The sequence below is a fragment of the Balaenoptera ricei genome, chromosome 2, assembly GCF_028023285.1.
Source record: "Balaenoptera ricei isolate mBalRic1 chromosome 2, mBalRic1.hap2, whole genome shotgun sequence".
Classification (NCBI taxonomy): domain Eukaryota; kingdom Metazoa; phylum Chordata; class Mammalia; order Artiodactyla; family Balaenopteridae; genus Balaenoptera; species Balaenoptera ricei.
This window is the reverse complement of record NC_082640.1, coordinates 83,068,407-83,086,080: the sequence shown is the minus strand read 5'-3', so window position 1 is coordinate 83,086,080 and position 17,674 is coordinate 83,068,407. Positions and strand designations below refer to the sequence as shown.

At 35.4% G+C, this 17,674-nt stretch overlaps 1 protein-coding gene across 5 annotated transcripts in view; it reads right to left on the bottom strand.

Annotated features, from left to right (window-relative positions):
* Nucleotides 1–2,252: 2,252 nt before the first annotated feature.
* The window catches only part of ATOSA (atos homolog A), an 86,185-nt gene continuing 70,763 nt past the window's right edge, over nucleotides 2,253–17,674 (bottom strand). For 3 of the 5 annotated variants that reach the window (XM_059913276.1, XM_059913272.1, XM_059913273.1), the window contains 6 exons: nucleotides 17,391–17,470; nucleotides 16,562–16,670; nucleotides 12,492–12,650; nucleotides 7,783–7,851; nucleotides 5,270–5,469; nucleotides 2,253–3,243 (listed from right to left, as the gene is read on the bottom strand). In XM_059913276.1, coding sequence (XP_059769259.1) covers nucleotides 3,090–3,243; nucleotides 5,270–5,469; nucleotides 7,783–7,851; nucleotides 12,492–12,650; nucleotides 16,562–16,670; nucleotides 17,391–17,470 — 771 coding nt within the window. In that variant the 3' untranslated portion in view covers nucleotides 2,253–3,089. The remainder of the gene's footprint in view (nucleotides 3,244–5,269; nucleotides 5,470–7,782; nucleotides 7,852–12,491; nucleotides 12,651–16,561; nucleotides 16,671–17,390; nucleotides 17,471–17,674) is intronic. The other 2 variants (XM_059913274.1, XM_059913275.1) reach the window with 1 other exon arrangement.

The following is a 17,674-nucleotide window of genomic DNA, read 5'->3' as shown; positions in this document are numbered from 1 at the left end:
ATTGCTTCCTTTCTCTAACCCTCTGGGAATGAGAGAGACCTGGTGGGGTAAAACGACAGGAGAGGGAACCCTCTGTTGGGTGCCTTCCAGCCAGTCCCCATTGTCATCACTTGTTATTAATGTTTTTCATACTCTTCTGATAAGAAAATCTCCAAGGACTTTCCGGAGGTTACTTGTGTCCTGGAGTTCCTTTTAAAAAGAAGTTATCACTCATTTTGTTAGTCTGCAAAACTGCCAAGTGAGCCTGCAGTAAGTGAGGAGATCTCTATGATCTACCACAGGTAGCAGTGTCGGTTGTCTTTACCTGCAAGCCAACTCTCACTGTAGTGACATAATCTGTGAGTACAAAGAGGAGCCACATAGGAAGTGTGGTAAAGTCTTGGCCTATGACAAAAGAAGGGTAGAAAAAGAACCATTATGATAGAGATAGTGCCAGGGCAAGCGAGAGCAGACAGGTGCTGGGTCACCATACCTCACTGGGAAAAAGAACACAGACAAAAAAGGCCGTAAGAAGTAGATGGACAAAATGTCAGCACTTGTTTCCCTTGCACAAACTTCCTAGGAAGAGCACAAGATGCATCCAGCTGCTTCAGTCATTTTCTGGAAATTTTCTTTCAAATGCCCAGAAAGGTGGAAAACCAAGTACTAGAAGTAATTCTAGAAAGATTGCAGTGTCGTGTCCACATAAAAAGACACCTGCATACACATACATCATTAATTTTTGGATTACTAGAGAGGTTAAAGCAGCAATAACACTTTTTTAAATTAAATAAAGGCATTTTGATGTTTTAAATACTTGGTATTTTCCGAGTTTTATATAAAATTATCAATATTGACTTTTGTCAAATGTATATAAAACGTCTATTGGGGGGCTTCCCTGGTGGCGCAGTGGTTGAGAATCTGCCTGCCAATGCAGGGTACACGGGTTCGAGCCCTGGTCTGGGAAGATCCCACATGCCACGGAGCAACTGGGCCCGTGAGCCACAATTGCTGAGCCTGCGCGTCTGGAGCCTGTGCTCCGCAACAGGAGAGGCCGCGATAGTGAGAGGCCCGCGCACCGCGATGAAGAGTGGCCCCCGCTTGCCACAACTAGAGAAAGCCCTCGCACAGAAACGAAGACCCAACACAGCCATAAATAAATAAATTAATTAATTAATTTAAAAAAAAAAAAAAGTCTATTGGGATTGACATATACACACTACTATATATAAAATAGATAACTAATAAGGACTTACTGTATAGCACAGGGAACTCTACCATACTCTGTAATGGCCTATATGGGAAAAGAATCTAAAAAGAGTGGATATATGTGTATGTATAACTGAATCACTTTGCTGTACACCTCAAACTAACATTGTAAATCAACCGTATGCCAATAAAAATTTTTTTAAGTCTAGATACATGTATTGAAATACGTATTCCAATAATTAGATGACACTTTAAGAAGAGAAGACACATTAATGATACTCTCACCCCATTTTGTCAATCACCCAGAGCCAGAAAGTTCAGTTCCATCAGATACCATTAGAGCTAGGACTATAATCCAAACCTCATGGGTCCTAATTCCATATTGTTACTACCAGATTAGAAACAAACCTTTATAAATTTGTGCCACTGAAAACTTTTTTATTTTTCGTGGAGTATAAATAGCCTTTTCTCTTTAAGCTGGTATTTCAAAAGGACTTTATAAGAGACTTCTTGCTGACCACCCCACAGCCTGCAGGCACACACTCTTACATGCCTTGTATAGTCTATCCATTTAGGTGAGTGCCAAAATAAAGACCTTCCCATCTCCCAAATTCCAGACTGCTCACTTGGTTCTAGACTCCCAGGTCTCCTGGGTCTGGCCTACTTGAACGGTATGTATTTTCTAACCTGCGTTCACGGCTTTGTGTGAGCATTCCCAGTATCTGTGCCTTGTTATCTGATCTGCTGTTGCCCACTGTCCCTGTACAAAGATCTAAAACCACTCCTCTTTCTGAGGGGGATGGATGGAAGACTTCTGATGCACTCAATCATGTTCCTTTACTCAGTGGTTTTCCCAGTTGCCAAATGCCTTCCATGTGACCGTGAATGAGAAAGTGATAAATTGGTACAAGGCTCAAGATCTCTCTCTCTTCTTATCAGCTGTAAAGCTAGAATAGAAACTGTCTGATCGGTACCAGAAATTCACTCAATCACATAAATGTCTCATCTAAAAATAAAAGCCAAATACACATTTCTTTGTTTCTTGCATATATTTACAATATAAATACTAATTTGTTTTCAAAGTACATATTCTTTCAACAATTTGCAAAAGTTATCTAGAATGGGACAGCAATTTAACGTAAAGCCTTTGTAGTAGTGATTAAGGAAAAAATAGAACTGTTTTGGGGATAAGGGGTTCTAGAAGGAATATGAATGGGCATGATGATCTGAACTTGCTAAGGGAATGTGAAGCAGCTTACTCTGCGTTGCACTGCCGATACAGCATGTCAAGGGACTACTGTGTGAGACAGCAACCGGGATGGGGTTTTGTAAAAACTAAACCTGGGAGATGTAAAAAGTACGCATGCTTGCATAGTGCGTTAATCTTGAAAGAAGCTCAACATTTCATTCTCATTTTCAATAACTTAAATGAATAGTACTTAAAACACATCACACAAAATTAAAAGACTTGTGCATATATTTCAGATTTCAACATTAATGTCAAAAATACATAGTATGATTTTACATAGGATTTGTGCTACATTAGAACACTAAAGACAAACATCACTTGAGTAGTAAGGAGAACATTAAATATTAAATAACTGAGAAATGAAACGTGTAAACACTAATCTAACTGTGGCGGGGGCTGTGGGGGGGGGTGGTTTGCTCTTGCAACAAGTCCAGTGAAGTGGTTTCGACAGTACAAAAAGGGTTAGGACATGAGTGTTTCCAGTCTCCTTGGAATATGTGGATCTCATCCCAGGAATCCTTTCATAAAAACTGGTCCAGGATTACAGGAGAGGATCCACTCTCCTGCTTGTTAATTTGGTACACTCCCTTCTATGCTATTTTTTACTTTCAAACTTGGGTACTGAGCAAATACTTTAAATTGTCACTCTTTATCAACATCTTGGTGAAAACTGAGGGTTTGTTGGCGATTCAGTGTAAGATTTGAGTTCATATGCAGCACCGCTATCAACTTCCATCGACTTTCTAGAGAACAGGAGCCGTACATCTCTATGGAGGTAGATCTTTCCAGATTTAGAACTCTGGAACCTAAACAAAGAAACAATAAAAAGATGCTTCATTTCAGGGAATCAGTGTTTAAAACAAACCTGAGTAATTAAATTTTGAAAGCAGGAAGAAGTCTTGCTATAATATTAACAGTGCCTCTTTAACAAGATATTTAAAGTCTTATATTGCCAATGCACTCGCTGCTATTTCAGTGCCTCTCCCTCACTATCCCTAAACATTCCATACTCCCTTTCCCCTCTTACAATGACAGAGGTGCTTCTTTTCGTAAATCTGGGTTTCACATGCAATCTGACTTTACATCCCTGACACCACAGCACATGCACCTTTCCTTACCTGTAGTAAGCACTTTCAGTTCACGTCAGCCAATTATACTACATTTGGGCATCTTCTAGCTACAAAGAATGACCCATTTCACACAACTTGCCCTCCTACAATTTTGAGTACATTAAAATGGATTCCACACTTGGAAAGTCACCACAGAAAACTATCAAGTTTTGAGACAATCACAGGATGAGAAAGGACTGCTACCACCAGTAGTGGCTAGCTAAATAAAGCCTAATCATCATTAGAAACCAAGAGGAAAGTTAGCAGTGAAATGAAAATGGTTATCAAAGCTGTATATGGAACTGTTTCTATCCTCTGCTAACAGCTTATAGCATAATACAGGGGGTTGGAGGCTTTAATCACATAAACTTATCTGGCAGATAGTCAAACATACCCTTTAGTGTTAATTTCTCTAGTTTTCCCTTTGCATAGCAGAAATATCTGGGTTTGTGGATTTTATTCCCAAATTAACTGAAAAATCTGGTGGTCAGTTGTATATATTAAAGCAGACCTCAGACTGGCTCACTCTTTCATTCTTTCTGCAGTTTTTCACCTACTCAATCTGAAGAAGAACATGGTGAGCTTTGGGAATTATGCCATACCTTCTAAAGCAGTTTCTTTACAGCATTTAAGGTATCTAATCATTATGTGGAGATGATAAAAGCTGGGATAGTTGACTTTTTGGTGAATGTTGGTTACATATGGCTACGGCTGTTGTAACAGATTAAAGAGATGAAAGTTACCTCCTCCTGACGAATAGGGCTCCTTGGAGTAAGTAGTTAAGCTAAGATGAATTACTGTCACTGATGTGATTGAGGACTTATCAGAAAATTATTAGGAATAGACTTACAGGCAAAGGGCTACTGAGTTCTCTTCTAAGCAATAGACTTGCTCATTGATCTTAAGAACTACACTAGGATTTCAGGGCTTAAAACCTTACCCTACGATGCTGGAAGCATGGACCTCAAGAGCAAACAAATGGTTTCTCGCAACCTAGAGCTATTAGCTGGGTAGTAAAAGTTTGAGAAAAATATATTTCTGATGGAATCACCAGAATATGAGCTGTGTAAGAACAGAGATTTTGTCCCTGCTGTTTCCAGGAGTCTAGAAGCATGCCTGACACATCAGTATTTGTTGAATGAATGAATGAATACATGAAAGTTAAGAATTTCCCTGTCCAACTCAGCAGCCACAAGCCACATGTGGCTACTGAGCACCTGAAATGTGGCTAGTTCAAACTGAGTACAGCAAAAGAATGTAAATATCTCATTAATAATTTTTATATAGATTACATATTCAAATTATAACACTTGAATATGTGAGGTTAAATAAAATATATTAATTCTCTGCTTCTTATTACTTTTTTTAATGTGGCTACTAGAAAATATAGAACTATATATATGGCTCGTATTACAATTCTATTGGACAGCATTGGTTTAGAAAACTGTGTTTCATTTCCCCCAGATATATTAGCATTGTTTTGCTATAAAATAGTTTCCATTACACAGCTATAATTGAAAACTCCCCTAATTCAACAAGTAGTAATGACTGAAGGAAGATATGCCATGTGTTTTCTGCATCCTGGCATATCATAAAGAGTGTCGAAGTTAAGCAAATTCCAAGGGGCACTCGTCTAGTTAGAATGACAGTTTTTTAAAATAAACTAAAAATTTTAGAGTTTTCTTCTAAAGTAACGTATTTTCATATTCATTTGAAACATTACCTCAGATGTATGAGGTAGCGTAATAACCGTTCTTCTGTATGTCGGATGTTCTCTTTATTAACACTTCTCTTCATTTCTTGTTTAACAGGTACAGAAAAAGTTCTTTGTCGTAGGAATGTCTGATGATTGGCTGGCATATCTCGTAAGTCATATATCACAACAAACATCTTCACCACAGTCTTATTAGGATTAAATAAGGTCTGAAGAAACAATATAGAAATTATTCTTTAAAAACAATGATTTGTTTATTTGATTCAAAATGATTGTGCCAATAATAAAATAGGCTTTTTAATAATAAATTAATCCCAGTGGATATAATTCAGTTTGGGGGAATAAAGTTAATAAAATTTCAGAAGCTTATGAAATGATATTCAATATATTTTTAATGGTTCAATTAGATTTTTTATTTACAGAAATAAAAGAAATAAAAGCTCCTGTAACAAATCAAAATCTTTAGTCACAAATCTCATATTAATAATAGATAATACATAACATTTACTCTTGTTCATATTTTAAGAAATGGTTTCATTAGATTAAGCAAAATACACCTTCACTGAATTAAAACATTCCAGTTCAATTACTTCAAACACTAGCTTTATTAAAATGAGTCAACTGAAAAATGCTCAAAATAGAATTTTAGTTTTCCTCACATTTTAATAGTGAATAAATAGAATTTTTTTAAATAAAAAAATAAAATCTTGGTAAAACTAGACTTTGATGTGATGTTTCAGGTACATATGGTTATTATAAAATTTAAAATACATTCTCAAAAAAGAGAACTTTTCTTGTTTGGAAATTTTTCCAAGTTTAGAAAATAAAGTTCATTATTATTAGTTACAAAGTAGGCTAAGTAATACTACATGTTCTCACAGTTGGATTCATTTCAAACACTGCAGTGATACTAGACTTTTTTTTTAATCATCATCAATATCATACTAGACTGAAATTAAATTCAATTGCTACTTGGCCATTAATAACTGAAGGAATATTATTTTTTAAAGTACTAATTTTTAAACAAAATTCCAAGCTGCTGATTTGACTTTAACCAAATTACCAACACATCAATAGGTAACTTGGTGCCCATGCTTTCAGAAGCTCATCCGTGGCACTGGACATCACTCACTGAATCAAAATGAGAAATATATCAATATTATGATCCAACTTTTGAAATCTAGTGAGTCTTAAGGCTAATAATACATTTAACAACCACAACAACTAGTAAGCCAGGAGTTCAAGCCATGTTTATACATAATTAAATTTATACAAGGAATGAAAGACATACCCAAATTTCAGATTTAAAATAGCCAGTAGAGTTGGTAGTCTTCAAACAAGGGGTAAATGTGCTGCCTCTGGGTTTATGCCTCATTATTATGACACCTGATAGCTAGCTTTCCAGTGACCCACACTTTCACAAGCGCTACAGAGCCAGAGGCAAGAGATCAGAAGATGATCACTCTTTTAGTTCAAGAAATCCATTCAACATAAAAATCTTACTTTAAAATGCAGTGATTTTTCCTCGGTAAAATTTATACATATGTACATACTGCAATACGTACATGCATATATATTGCCTAGTACTATGTTTCATTCCTGTGCGATACGAAATAAACAAATGTACAGACTCTTCGCTATACTGGAACAATGCTGATGAGTAAAAGTGGTCCTTCAAAGCACTGATCACACTGAACCCAAAGGTCATCAAAAGGCTTGCTGAATTAGACCAGACCCTTAGTGTGAGGAACTCAGCTAGACCTTTTTTTTTTTTTTTAATTTCAGCTTTATTGAGGTATAGTTGACAAATATCAGCTAGACTCCTTCCAAGAGGTGCAAGAGCCAACACTGTAATAGACTTCTGCGCTTACAGGATTATCCTGGGTCTGACCTGGAGATGAACTCAATCACAAACTGGCCTTGATATAAAATTACTCTTCTGAGAACCCTAGATCAAGGATGATGAAGGATTATTGCTCTGGGCTAGAAGAGTTCTCCTAAGCCAAAACTAGATCAACACCTAGACCAAAAGGAAAGAGGCATTCTTTGCCCTGACATCTGTTGGGCTGCATTTCTGCTTTGTGTAACCGTCTCATTAAATCAATTTTAGAAATTGTTACAGTAAGGATAATATAATTTTGCTTCCCATGTTTCCCTGCCAAAGCAATACTAATATTTGGGGTCTCCTTTTACATAGGTCAATCTCAATACAGCTTATTATATTAAGTAGAAGGTACTGGTAATCTAAATTCTAATTATACTGAAAATAGCTCTATTTAAATTATGTTAACTGTCATATACTAGTTTTCTAAAGCATTCACCTTGATTAGCTTATTAATGCTTTCCTTTTATGGAGGTCCCCAAATGGTCATTCCTGAGGCAGAGCAGGGAAACTCCAAACAAAGCTGCAGCCCCACTGTTACTTACCAAAGTTGTTGCAGCAGCAGTAGCAGGAGAAAGGGCTAAGTTCTATATGTATGTGAGAGAATGATTATTGCAATTGTAGGCTATAAAACACATACCACTTGTATTGTTCCTGAAGGAGGTACTCGATAACCCCTTTTACCAAGGGACTCTAAAGTAATCACACCCTTGAAATAAAAGAAGACAAACTGAGTACAAACTGATGCATATATATACATAAAAGACTAAAATAAGAATAATAAATCATGTAATTACTAACATTTCAGAATTGTATTTGTATGGAAAAACATTCACATTGAATTAAGAGATACATTCTATGAATATGAAATAGTGAGGATCCCACCTCACTAGCAAACAATTTACTGTTCTTCCTAGAGATGCTTCAATAAACAATACATAACATCAATGACCATACTGCTTGAAATTAATATTAAGATATAAGATACAGAAGTGAGAAGTTCTTTAACTAAAAAGGAAATAAAGGGAGATGATAGGATTATTCTCTTGTACCATGTGGGAGGAGGGAAATGAAGCAAAACAATTTATTGGTCTTTGGACATACAGAAACTCAGGAATGAGGAATGATCCTAAGTCTTGCCCAAAAATGAAGTCAATTCTTCAGTCAGAAAGTTGAGTTGTTATATACGTATATGGACTTCTGACTAGAGACAGACCAGCATCATCGGCATCACCTGTGAACTGGTTAGAAATGCATAATTTCTGGCTTCTCCCCAGACCTACCAAATCAAATCTGCATTTTAACAAGATTCCCCAGATGATATCATATGTACATTAAAGTTTGAGAGGCACTGCCATATTATATAAAATAGTTTTCTGAGAAAGATGCTGTAATTACTGAAGTCCAAACAATGATAAACAGTATAAATTAAAACACGGGAAGCTAAGATTGAATGTGTGAAAGTTTCTAGATAACCAGGATGACCAAATTACTACAGGTGGTGACTGTGATACTTAATTCTTAGGTAGCTTTAAGAAACAAATGCTGATTCATTTAACTGGGTGAATAGTTTTCTTTTGAGTAGTTAAGTAGAATAATTGCATGCTCTACAACTCATATCCCATCATTTTACACTGTACCTGCCAAAACATGTCAACCTTATGTAAAAGTAAATATAAAACAGGACTGTCCCATCAGGCAACATCTCTGTTGGGTTTGAAAGACAGACCAGGGGAGGCGGTGGGGGGTAGAAAGCAGTGGACAAAGGTAAAAGGGAAGGCCAGACTCTAATATGTGAATACCTAATCTCCAAGTGAACAGCAATTGACAATCAGAATATTAAATTAATATGTTAATAATGGGAAATGTTCATGGAAATGGGCACTGGAAAGACATATGTGGTTCTTAACAAATATGATTACATGGTCATTTAAAGCATGAAAACAGCATATCAACAAACTGCATCCCTAACCAAAACAGTAATGAAGCTTTAATAATTTTTCTCTTATAATCTTCTCTACATGAAAAAATGCTATGGTATATAATGCTCCTCTTCTTCCTAGTTCCAGAAAGAAAAAGCAGAATATATCTAAATAATAGCTACCTTTCTAATCACATTGCTCCAGGCAATACATTACTGTTTTTCCTTGCCATCCTCCACTAAATATATATAAGAAAACTGGTGAGGGAAAATCTACTACCAAGCCTACACTTACTTCCTTTAATACAATACAATTCTAATAGATTTTAGAACATAATAACAGTAACTAAATCAATTTATAAAGAAAGAATATGGATATTTTTAAAACCCCTCAAAGTTTAAGGCAACACTTTACAACAATAATTTCTAAGCAATATAAGACTAGTATTGGCAATGGCAAGTTAGGAATTTTGAAGAGATTGGGAAAGTATTTGGAATTTTATTTGTATTATGATTAAATGTATTATTATTTTTAAAATTTCTTATTTTAATTGGTTGGCATATTAATATTTCCACCTAGAAAGTTACTGTATTTAACATAAAGAAGAAAAATACATTTTCTTCTGGCATTTTAGGATGGAATAGGTAGATTAAGATGAACTAAATTTGGTCAAAATCTTACACAAAAACTTCTCAAGTGACTGGGGAATAGAGAATATGCAAAGCTAAGTAAAACTGAAGGAGGTATATCTTAATTTGGTTAATTATAAATAGAATAAAATATATAAAATATATAGTGCTGTTAATATGATCATAAAGCAAGTCATACCATGAATTTGCCACGGGCAAAACTGCTTTAGACCTTTCTGCCTGGTTCCACCATGCAATAGTTTCTCAACAGTGAAACGTTGCCATATTACATAACACTTGGAGAACATTTTTACCACTGACGTCGGATTGGGGAGAGACATTTATATGGCTTTGAGCTAGTCTAAAAGGAATTAGTTAATGAAAAGCCCTGTACTATCTCTACTCCACAAAGACAGAATTCTCTGTGCTAAAATTTCACCCTTGTAAGTCATTTGTATAATCTGTCATGACAGGTCCCAAGGTTATTATTACAGTAACAAATAGGGGTTTGGTGTCTCAGCTCCACTGGTCTGTGATATGTACTATCTTATCAAAACATGATCAGTCCTTTGAAAACAGACTAAACTACCAAAATACAAATAAGACTCCCTACCAAATAAGATTAGTTTGATTAATTTACAGTAGGAAAGATCCGTGGTCTAAGATTTGGACTGGGTCATTTGCAAAGGGAACCCATTCCTAATGAGTAAAAAAAACTACATAATGGAAAATTTATTAAAGAATATTATCAGAGAAAAGTAAGAAAGAGATTCTTAAAGGATAGACTAACTTAACCTAATTTAGACTCTTTTCAATATTTATTCATAATCTGTGATCATTTGTGTGTGCTTTCTGGAGACAGAGTGATAAAATCCTTTATCTGTCTTTTTTAAAAATTTAATTAATTTATTTTTTATACAGCAGGTTCTTATTAGTTACCTATTTTGTCTGTATTAGTGTATATATGTCAATCCCAATCTCCTAGTTCATCCCACCCCCTGACTCCCACTTTTCCCCTAAATCCTTTATCTCTTAAACCTTATTTTTTTAGATGTCAACCAAGTCAAGAATTAATGTTGTTTTGCTTTTTTAAAGCATAGTTCAAATTACCTCTTGCTCATGAATTTCACTCAAAGATAGGTTTTTGAGCTGACTTTCAGCCAATTCACTCTTTAACTTGTTTCTAACTCATCCTAATGGTCATCAGGGACTCTGTACACTAATGACCTTAGACCTTATCTTTCCATTCTTTATTACCATGTGCCAACAGAATACCTGAAACTAATGAGACTTCTTGATGTCCCAGTAAAGCAGAATGGGCATCCTTATAGCTATATTCTAATATTATAAGCATTCCAGTAAGATACACATTTTTTCTGGTATTGAGCTTATCTCAATGATATTTTCCATTTTATTAATTATCTAAAATTAAGTTATTTTTTCAAAATTATACTGGAAAGTGGATACATCTTTCTATGGTAAATGAATAACAAGTGGTATATGTGATAACTGGGTAGGTTTGTGAAGAATTGGGCCTCTGTTTTTTATAACAACCACTGTTATGCATCTTTACAATTATGACCCACAAGTGTTATTATTATTGAAAAAAGAAAACTTTGAAAAAGTGATACCACTGTGCTTTTTAGATCAAAGTATGAAACACCAATCAGACTCTTGATTAAAATTTTCACCCTTAGAATGGAATAAGGCTTAACAACCTTCCTTGAACAAACTACGCCAATAATGAGTAGACTATATTTAGGTCCCTAAAACACTATAACTTCTCTTCCTCTATTGTTTCTCAATTATGTAGAATTTGCTTTTCATAGTTTTTATTAATAACAAAAGACATTGTTGCTAATGTCCTTGAGGAACCTAGAAGGTGGGGGAGAGGGATATTAGAAAGGAAGCAATTGGGTCAGGGGATAAGCTGGGAAATTCAAGTAGCAAGACCAGAGCTGTATATTTCTATGCCTATTGCAATTTGTATTTCTCAAAGTAAGACCTAACATAAAAACCCAGATCTGACTCCATATTTTATACCATCAGTGTAAACTTCTTACAGACTTGCACTGCTAGCCACTAACTTGTCTTTTGGAAAAGGGCTGATAGTAATCACACACCAGGACTTGGTATCATTTTTGCAGTTGAGGGCTTATTTCATCCTCAAATCCACTGGAATAAAAAATGGGAAAGATAAAATTATAGGATCCTAAGGCTCAAGACAGTGCTCTTATTCCTCTTAGCTATTTTAATCTCCACTAAAACATTGGCCTGGAGTCAGAAATAGCTAGTATTCTAAAGAACCCTAGGAATGGAAAAAGAATGGTTCAAAGATAAACCAAACAGGAGAAAGGGGGTGAAAGGGCCTCACAGAAGCCGTAGGTCACCAAATCTTTACCCAAACTCTACTGAGATGAGGATCATAGTGAAGGCAACACTGATAGGACTAGAGTGCCCAGCAAGCACTTGAGAATTTGTGTGAACTCAGCAAGATATGGAATTACAGTGTCACTAATCAAAATTTTATCATTTTTTCATATTACATGGAAACAAGTAAATTTTCAGCACAATCCTCAAATGTAATAGAGGATATCTGTTATTAGAGCTTGCTCAGAAAGAAGTTGTGGGGTGTTATTTTGGCATATTCATCTCTATGCAACCTTCAATCCCCTCTTAGGAAATGCTTTATATTTTCAAGCATTGCACCAAAGTAGTACTAAATCTCTTTAAACTTAAAGGTATTTGTCATTAAGATGGTTGATTTTAGCAGAAGAAGACAATTAAAAAATACTTGCCATATAAGGAGAGGGAGCGTTATCATCAGAAACACTGTAGAATGACACTTCAACTGGAAGAGTCAAATGAGTGGGGCAGAAAACACCACTCGCCCCTACCTCGGCAGTAAAGCCATCAACAATGCCGAGAGGATCTAAACGATAGTTCAAGACAGACTCCTGGAAGGCAAAATAAAAGAATTTTTAAGAAATAAAATTTAAAAGTTAACACATTCATTCTTTCGTTCTATTTAAAGAAATATGTTAGTATGCTTTCTGGCACTAGAAAAGTGGTCGCTGCCATTGCCATGCCCTCATTTCAAATGTTCATCTGACCTGAAATCAACCCCCTCCCAAATCAATCTTCTACCATCCTACAAAGTTTGGCCTCCTTACTATTCCAACCCACACATCTTTGAACTTCACCATTATGTTGATATAATCGTTTAATGAGTTATTCTTATCTCTGTAAAGAAAAATATGCTCTACCAGAGCAGGTATAATATCAGAAATTTTCTTATTCCTCACAGAGTATATTCCTACTGTTAGCCACAGAGAAGCACTTGAAAACTTGTTAACAGGTTATATACAGAAGTTCCATCAAAACAGAAAGCCAAGTACTCATAACTTTAACTGAGAAACAACTGCCTCTTAAAAATCGTTGTTGGATGTGACATATGTTTTATTGTTTAGCTTAATTTAAAAGACAGTAAATACACATTGGGAAAAAATTTAAAAGTACATAAATACAAACAGTAGAGAAGCTCCTTATCCATCTCTCCCAAGCTCATTTGCTGAGGAAACCACTTTTAACAATTTAGTGTTTATCTGTCCAGGTATGAGAAACATGTTAAACATTTCACAAGCTCTCTTTTCTATACATACATCAACACATATATGCATACATCATGAAGTGTGAGTAGCATTTCTTTGATTCAGTAATTCTTTGAAAAGAAACACTCCAAGCCTTCATGAGTCTAAATTTGAAAGTGACATCAGCAATTCTCAAGTCCCGTGTCAAAAAGACCAGACCAAGAGACCTATGTTACAACCAGCCTTTATCTCCCTCCTGCCCTGCAATCAATCCAATCCATATCCTGCTGATGGGACCTCTCAGTCTCACAGCCTCAGCTCCCTCAACACCACTAACCTAGCTCAGACCCTCATAACCTCTCCCCTGAACAAATGCAATACCCTCTAATTAGTTATTCCATCTTTAGTGTATCATCTGTATTACTGCCAGAGTTTTTCTTAAAAAAAAAAAAAAAAGTCTTATGTTACCCACCAGGTTAAAAACTTTGTGTTTCCTGATGTCCACAGGATGAAGTCAAATATTCACAGCATGGTATGTAAGGCCCACCCTACATCTCTTACCACAGCTCTCCTCACTTGCACACAGTCTTATACTCCAGTTCTGGCTGATGCTTTTCAATATCACCATGCTCTTTTACTACTTTTACACATATGCCTTTGCACATGTAGCTCCCTTTGTCTAGAATCCCTTGACACTTCTCACACAAATTTACTTGGCAAATTCCTACTCATCTTTTGTAACTAAGCTCAAGTGACAGCTCCTTAGTAAAACTTTCCCAGTCCCTTAGCAGAGAGAACAAATATATGAAGACTGAGAAAATTTCTATTACAGTGCTAATTACTTCGGTTTATAGATTATTTATATGTCCAACTTCTCCAGCAGATTGTAAACTTCTCTAAGGCAGGAAGTTTATTACTTAGCTTTATATTCCTAGCATACAACATGACACATAGTAGGTACTCAATAAATGTTTCTTAAATAAGAAAAATGTTCTAAAGATGTATGAAATTTTCAGAGAAAGAGCACAAACAAAAATGCTAATGGATAAGGCCAATGATCCAATGTAGTCTCTGACTTTATTCAGATTTTTGTGACTTTAAACAAATATATTGTACTAACATGCATGTTAGGCCCTATTCAGTGCAAAACTACAAGAAAAGGAAGTAAAAGGTATACAAATTACAGAGTAAGAAATAAAACTGTCCCTATTTGTAGATGATGTGGGAATCTACGTACAAGAATCCACCCCCTCCAAATCAATAAAATTAATAAGTTGAGCAGGGTCATAGGTGATTATATATGTGTTTATACATGCATATATATACATACACACATACATATATATACATACACACGTCCATACATATAAAATCACTTATATATATGTATATTTTTAGCCCCACCTCGCAGCATGCAGGATCTTAGTTCCCCAACCATGGATCTAACCCATGCCCCCTACAGTGGAAGCATGGAGTCCTAACCACTGGGCCGACATGGAATTCCCTAAAATCACTGTTGTTGGGAATGTAAATTGGTACAACCGCTATGGAGAACAGTATGGAGGTTCCTTAAAAAACAAAAAATAGAACTACCATATGCCCCAGCAATCCCACTCCTGGGCATATACCCAGAGAAAACCATAATTCAAAAAGATAAGTGCACCCCAGTGTTCACTGCAGCACTATGTACAATAGCCAGGACATGGAAGCAACCTAAATGTCCATTGATAGGGGAATGGATAAAAAAGACGTGGTACATATATACAATGGACTATTACTCAGCCATTAAAAAGAATGAAATAATGTCATTTGCAGTGATATGGATGGACCTAGAGATTGTCACACTGAATGAAATAACTCAGAGAAAGATAAATATCATGTGATATCACTTATATGTGGATTCTAAAAAAAGGGTACAAATGAACTTATCTACAAAACAGAAGTAGAGTTACAGATGTAGAAAACAAACTTATGGTTACTGGGGGGTAAAGGGGGGGAGGGAGAAATTGGGAGATTGGGATTGACATATACACACTACTATATATAAAATAGATAACTAATAAGGACCTACTGTGTAACAGAGGGAATTCTACTCAATACTCTGTAATGGCCTATATGGGAAAAAAGAAGTGGATATATGTAAGAAAGAGTGGATATATGTATATGTATAACTGATTCACTTTGCTGTACACCTGAAACTAACACAACATTGTAAATCAACTATACTCCAATAAAAATTTTTTTTAAAATGTCATTTACAGGTTCATGTTTAAGATTGTTTTCTAATTGAAGACAACTAAACCCTTGATATACTTGATCCCAAGTAGAAGAGTCATTAAATAAAGCAGCACATGTATCAGAGACCTTTAACCATTTGATTTTTTAAAAATAATCTTATTTTATAATAAATTTAGATTTACAGAGAAGTTGCAAATATAGTACAAAGAACAATTTGATTTTGAAAATCAGCCTCCTTGATCCTGAATCAGCTGCTATCAGCCCACCATCATCCTTCCTGGGTCCCAGAGCCAGTTTTACCAGGTAAGAAGGTGTGGTCAAGCCTATTTTCCAGCTCGAGCAATGGATACCTCCATCCAACCTGATTTCACCTAAGTCCTGCATCTCCTCCACCAGCTCCCAATTCTAAGATGTCACTGCCAACAATTCTCCCAACTTTACTTCTCATGAAAAGGAAAGGAAAAAGGGAAATGGAAAAAGGAAAAAGGGATAAGGAAAAAAGAAAAAGGGAAAGGAAAGGAAAGGAGGTGATTTCAAGGCTTTAGAAAAATGTAATCCATTTATTTCCTTTTCAAGAACAAATGACATAAATGACACCATGGATCTAGGTTAGGAAACTTCAACTCTTAAAATAGTTTCAAAAAACATTACCTGGGCTTCCCTGGTGGCGCAGTGGTTGAGAATCTGCCTGCCAATGCAGGGGACACGGGTTCGAGCCCTGGTCTGGGAAGATCCCACATGCCGCGGAGCAACTAGGCCCGTGAGCCACAATTACTGAGCCTGCGCGTCTGGAGCCTGTGCTCCGCAACAAGAGAGGCCGCGATAGTGAGAGGCCCGCGCACCGCGATGAAGAGCGGCCCCCACTTGCCGCAACTAGAGAAAGCCCTCGCACAGAAACGAAGACCCAACACAGCCATAAATAAATAAATAAATAAAATAAACAATATGAGTTAGTCTAAACTATAAAAAATAAAATAAAATAAAATAAAGAACTCAAAGGACAGTCAGCTTCTAAAAAAAAAAAAACAAAAAAACATTACCTCAAAATTTCCTAAGAGACTAAGACTTGTTATAGGTGGAGCACTAGAACTCAGAAATGGTTTTTCATGAATATCTGGATCATCTTCAATGTTTAAACATGGTCGAGGACTATTTAAAAAAAGAACAAATCAGCAAATGGACACATTAACAACAGTATTTTCTAATTTACTTTTGTACAAATTAAATTAGGAGGATCTAATCAATTTTACTTAAACTACCATAATAAAAAATTAATGTAACCAAATTTTAAGATAAGAAATATCTCATTCTAAGTTCCTGATTAGATTTTATAATCTTTGCTATAATATTTGATAAAGAATATAAATAACATCCTAGGTTTCAAGGTGGAATTTATAACATATCACATAGCAGCATCTCCTGGAAATATATAATATTATAATGCAGTCTTCGATATCAATCTTCATTTTAAGTTAAAAATTAGAATACGAAGGCAAACTTATGTGACTAAGGAATATAATGAGAGTATTATTTGTCAACATGGAACAAATTGCCAAGGCTTTTTTGCAAAGGAGTATAAGACAAAGGAGGAGGTGAATGACCAGAAACAGACAAACCCACGTAAATGTTAAAACCAATGTAAGTGTTTGTTTATCATAATGACCACTGTATAGTTAGTTACTCATCATCTTAATTTCTCCCTCACTCATCCTTAATAACTGTATGTGTGAAATCATCTTGAAAATGATAAACTGAAAAATGGGATTCCTGTTAAAATTTTGATTTTCAGAGTCAACATTATTTACTGTGAAAGGCTAGAATTTTGTGCAAGATTACTTCATATACACTGATGAATTTTAAGATAAATACCTTCTAGATGATAAGCTTTTCAGATGCAGTAATGAAGAATCCAGATTAAAGCAACCTGATTGTGCCTTTCTTTGAGGAACCTAAGGTTAAAATAATCACTTGTTAGGTTTCAAAAGAATTTCAGAAGACTATAATTTTTTTCTTGAATTGATAGAACAATTTTCAAATGAAAGCTAAGCATATCTTAAAAAATAATAAAACTTCTCTCCTAACAGCTTATTAAAATCATGCTCTTTATTACATACTGTCCCTATGTTCTCATTTTATTAACTAGTTTGGAAAAA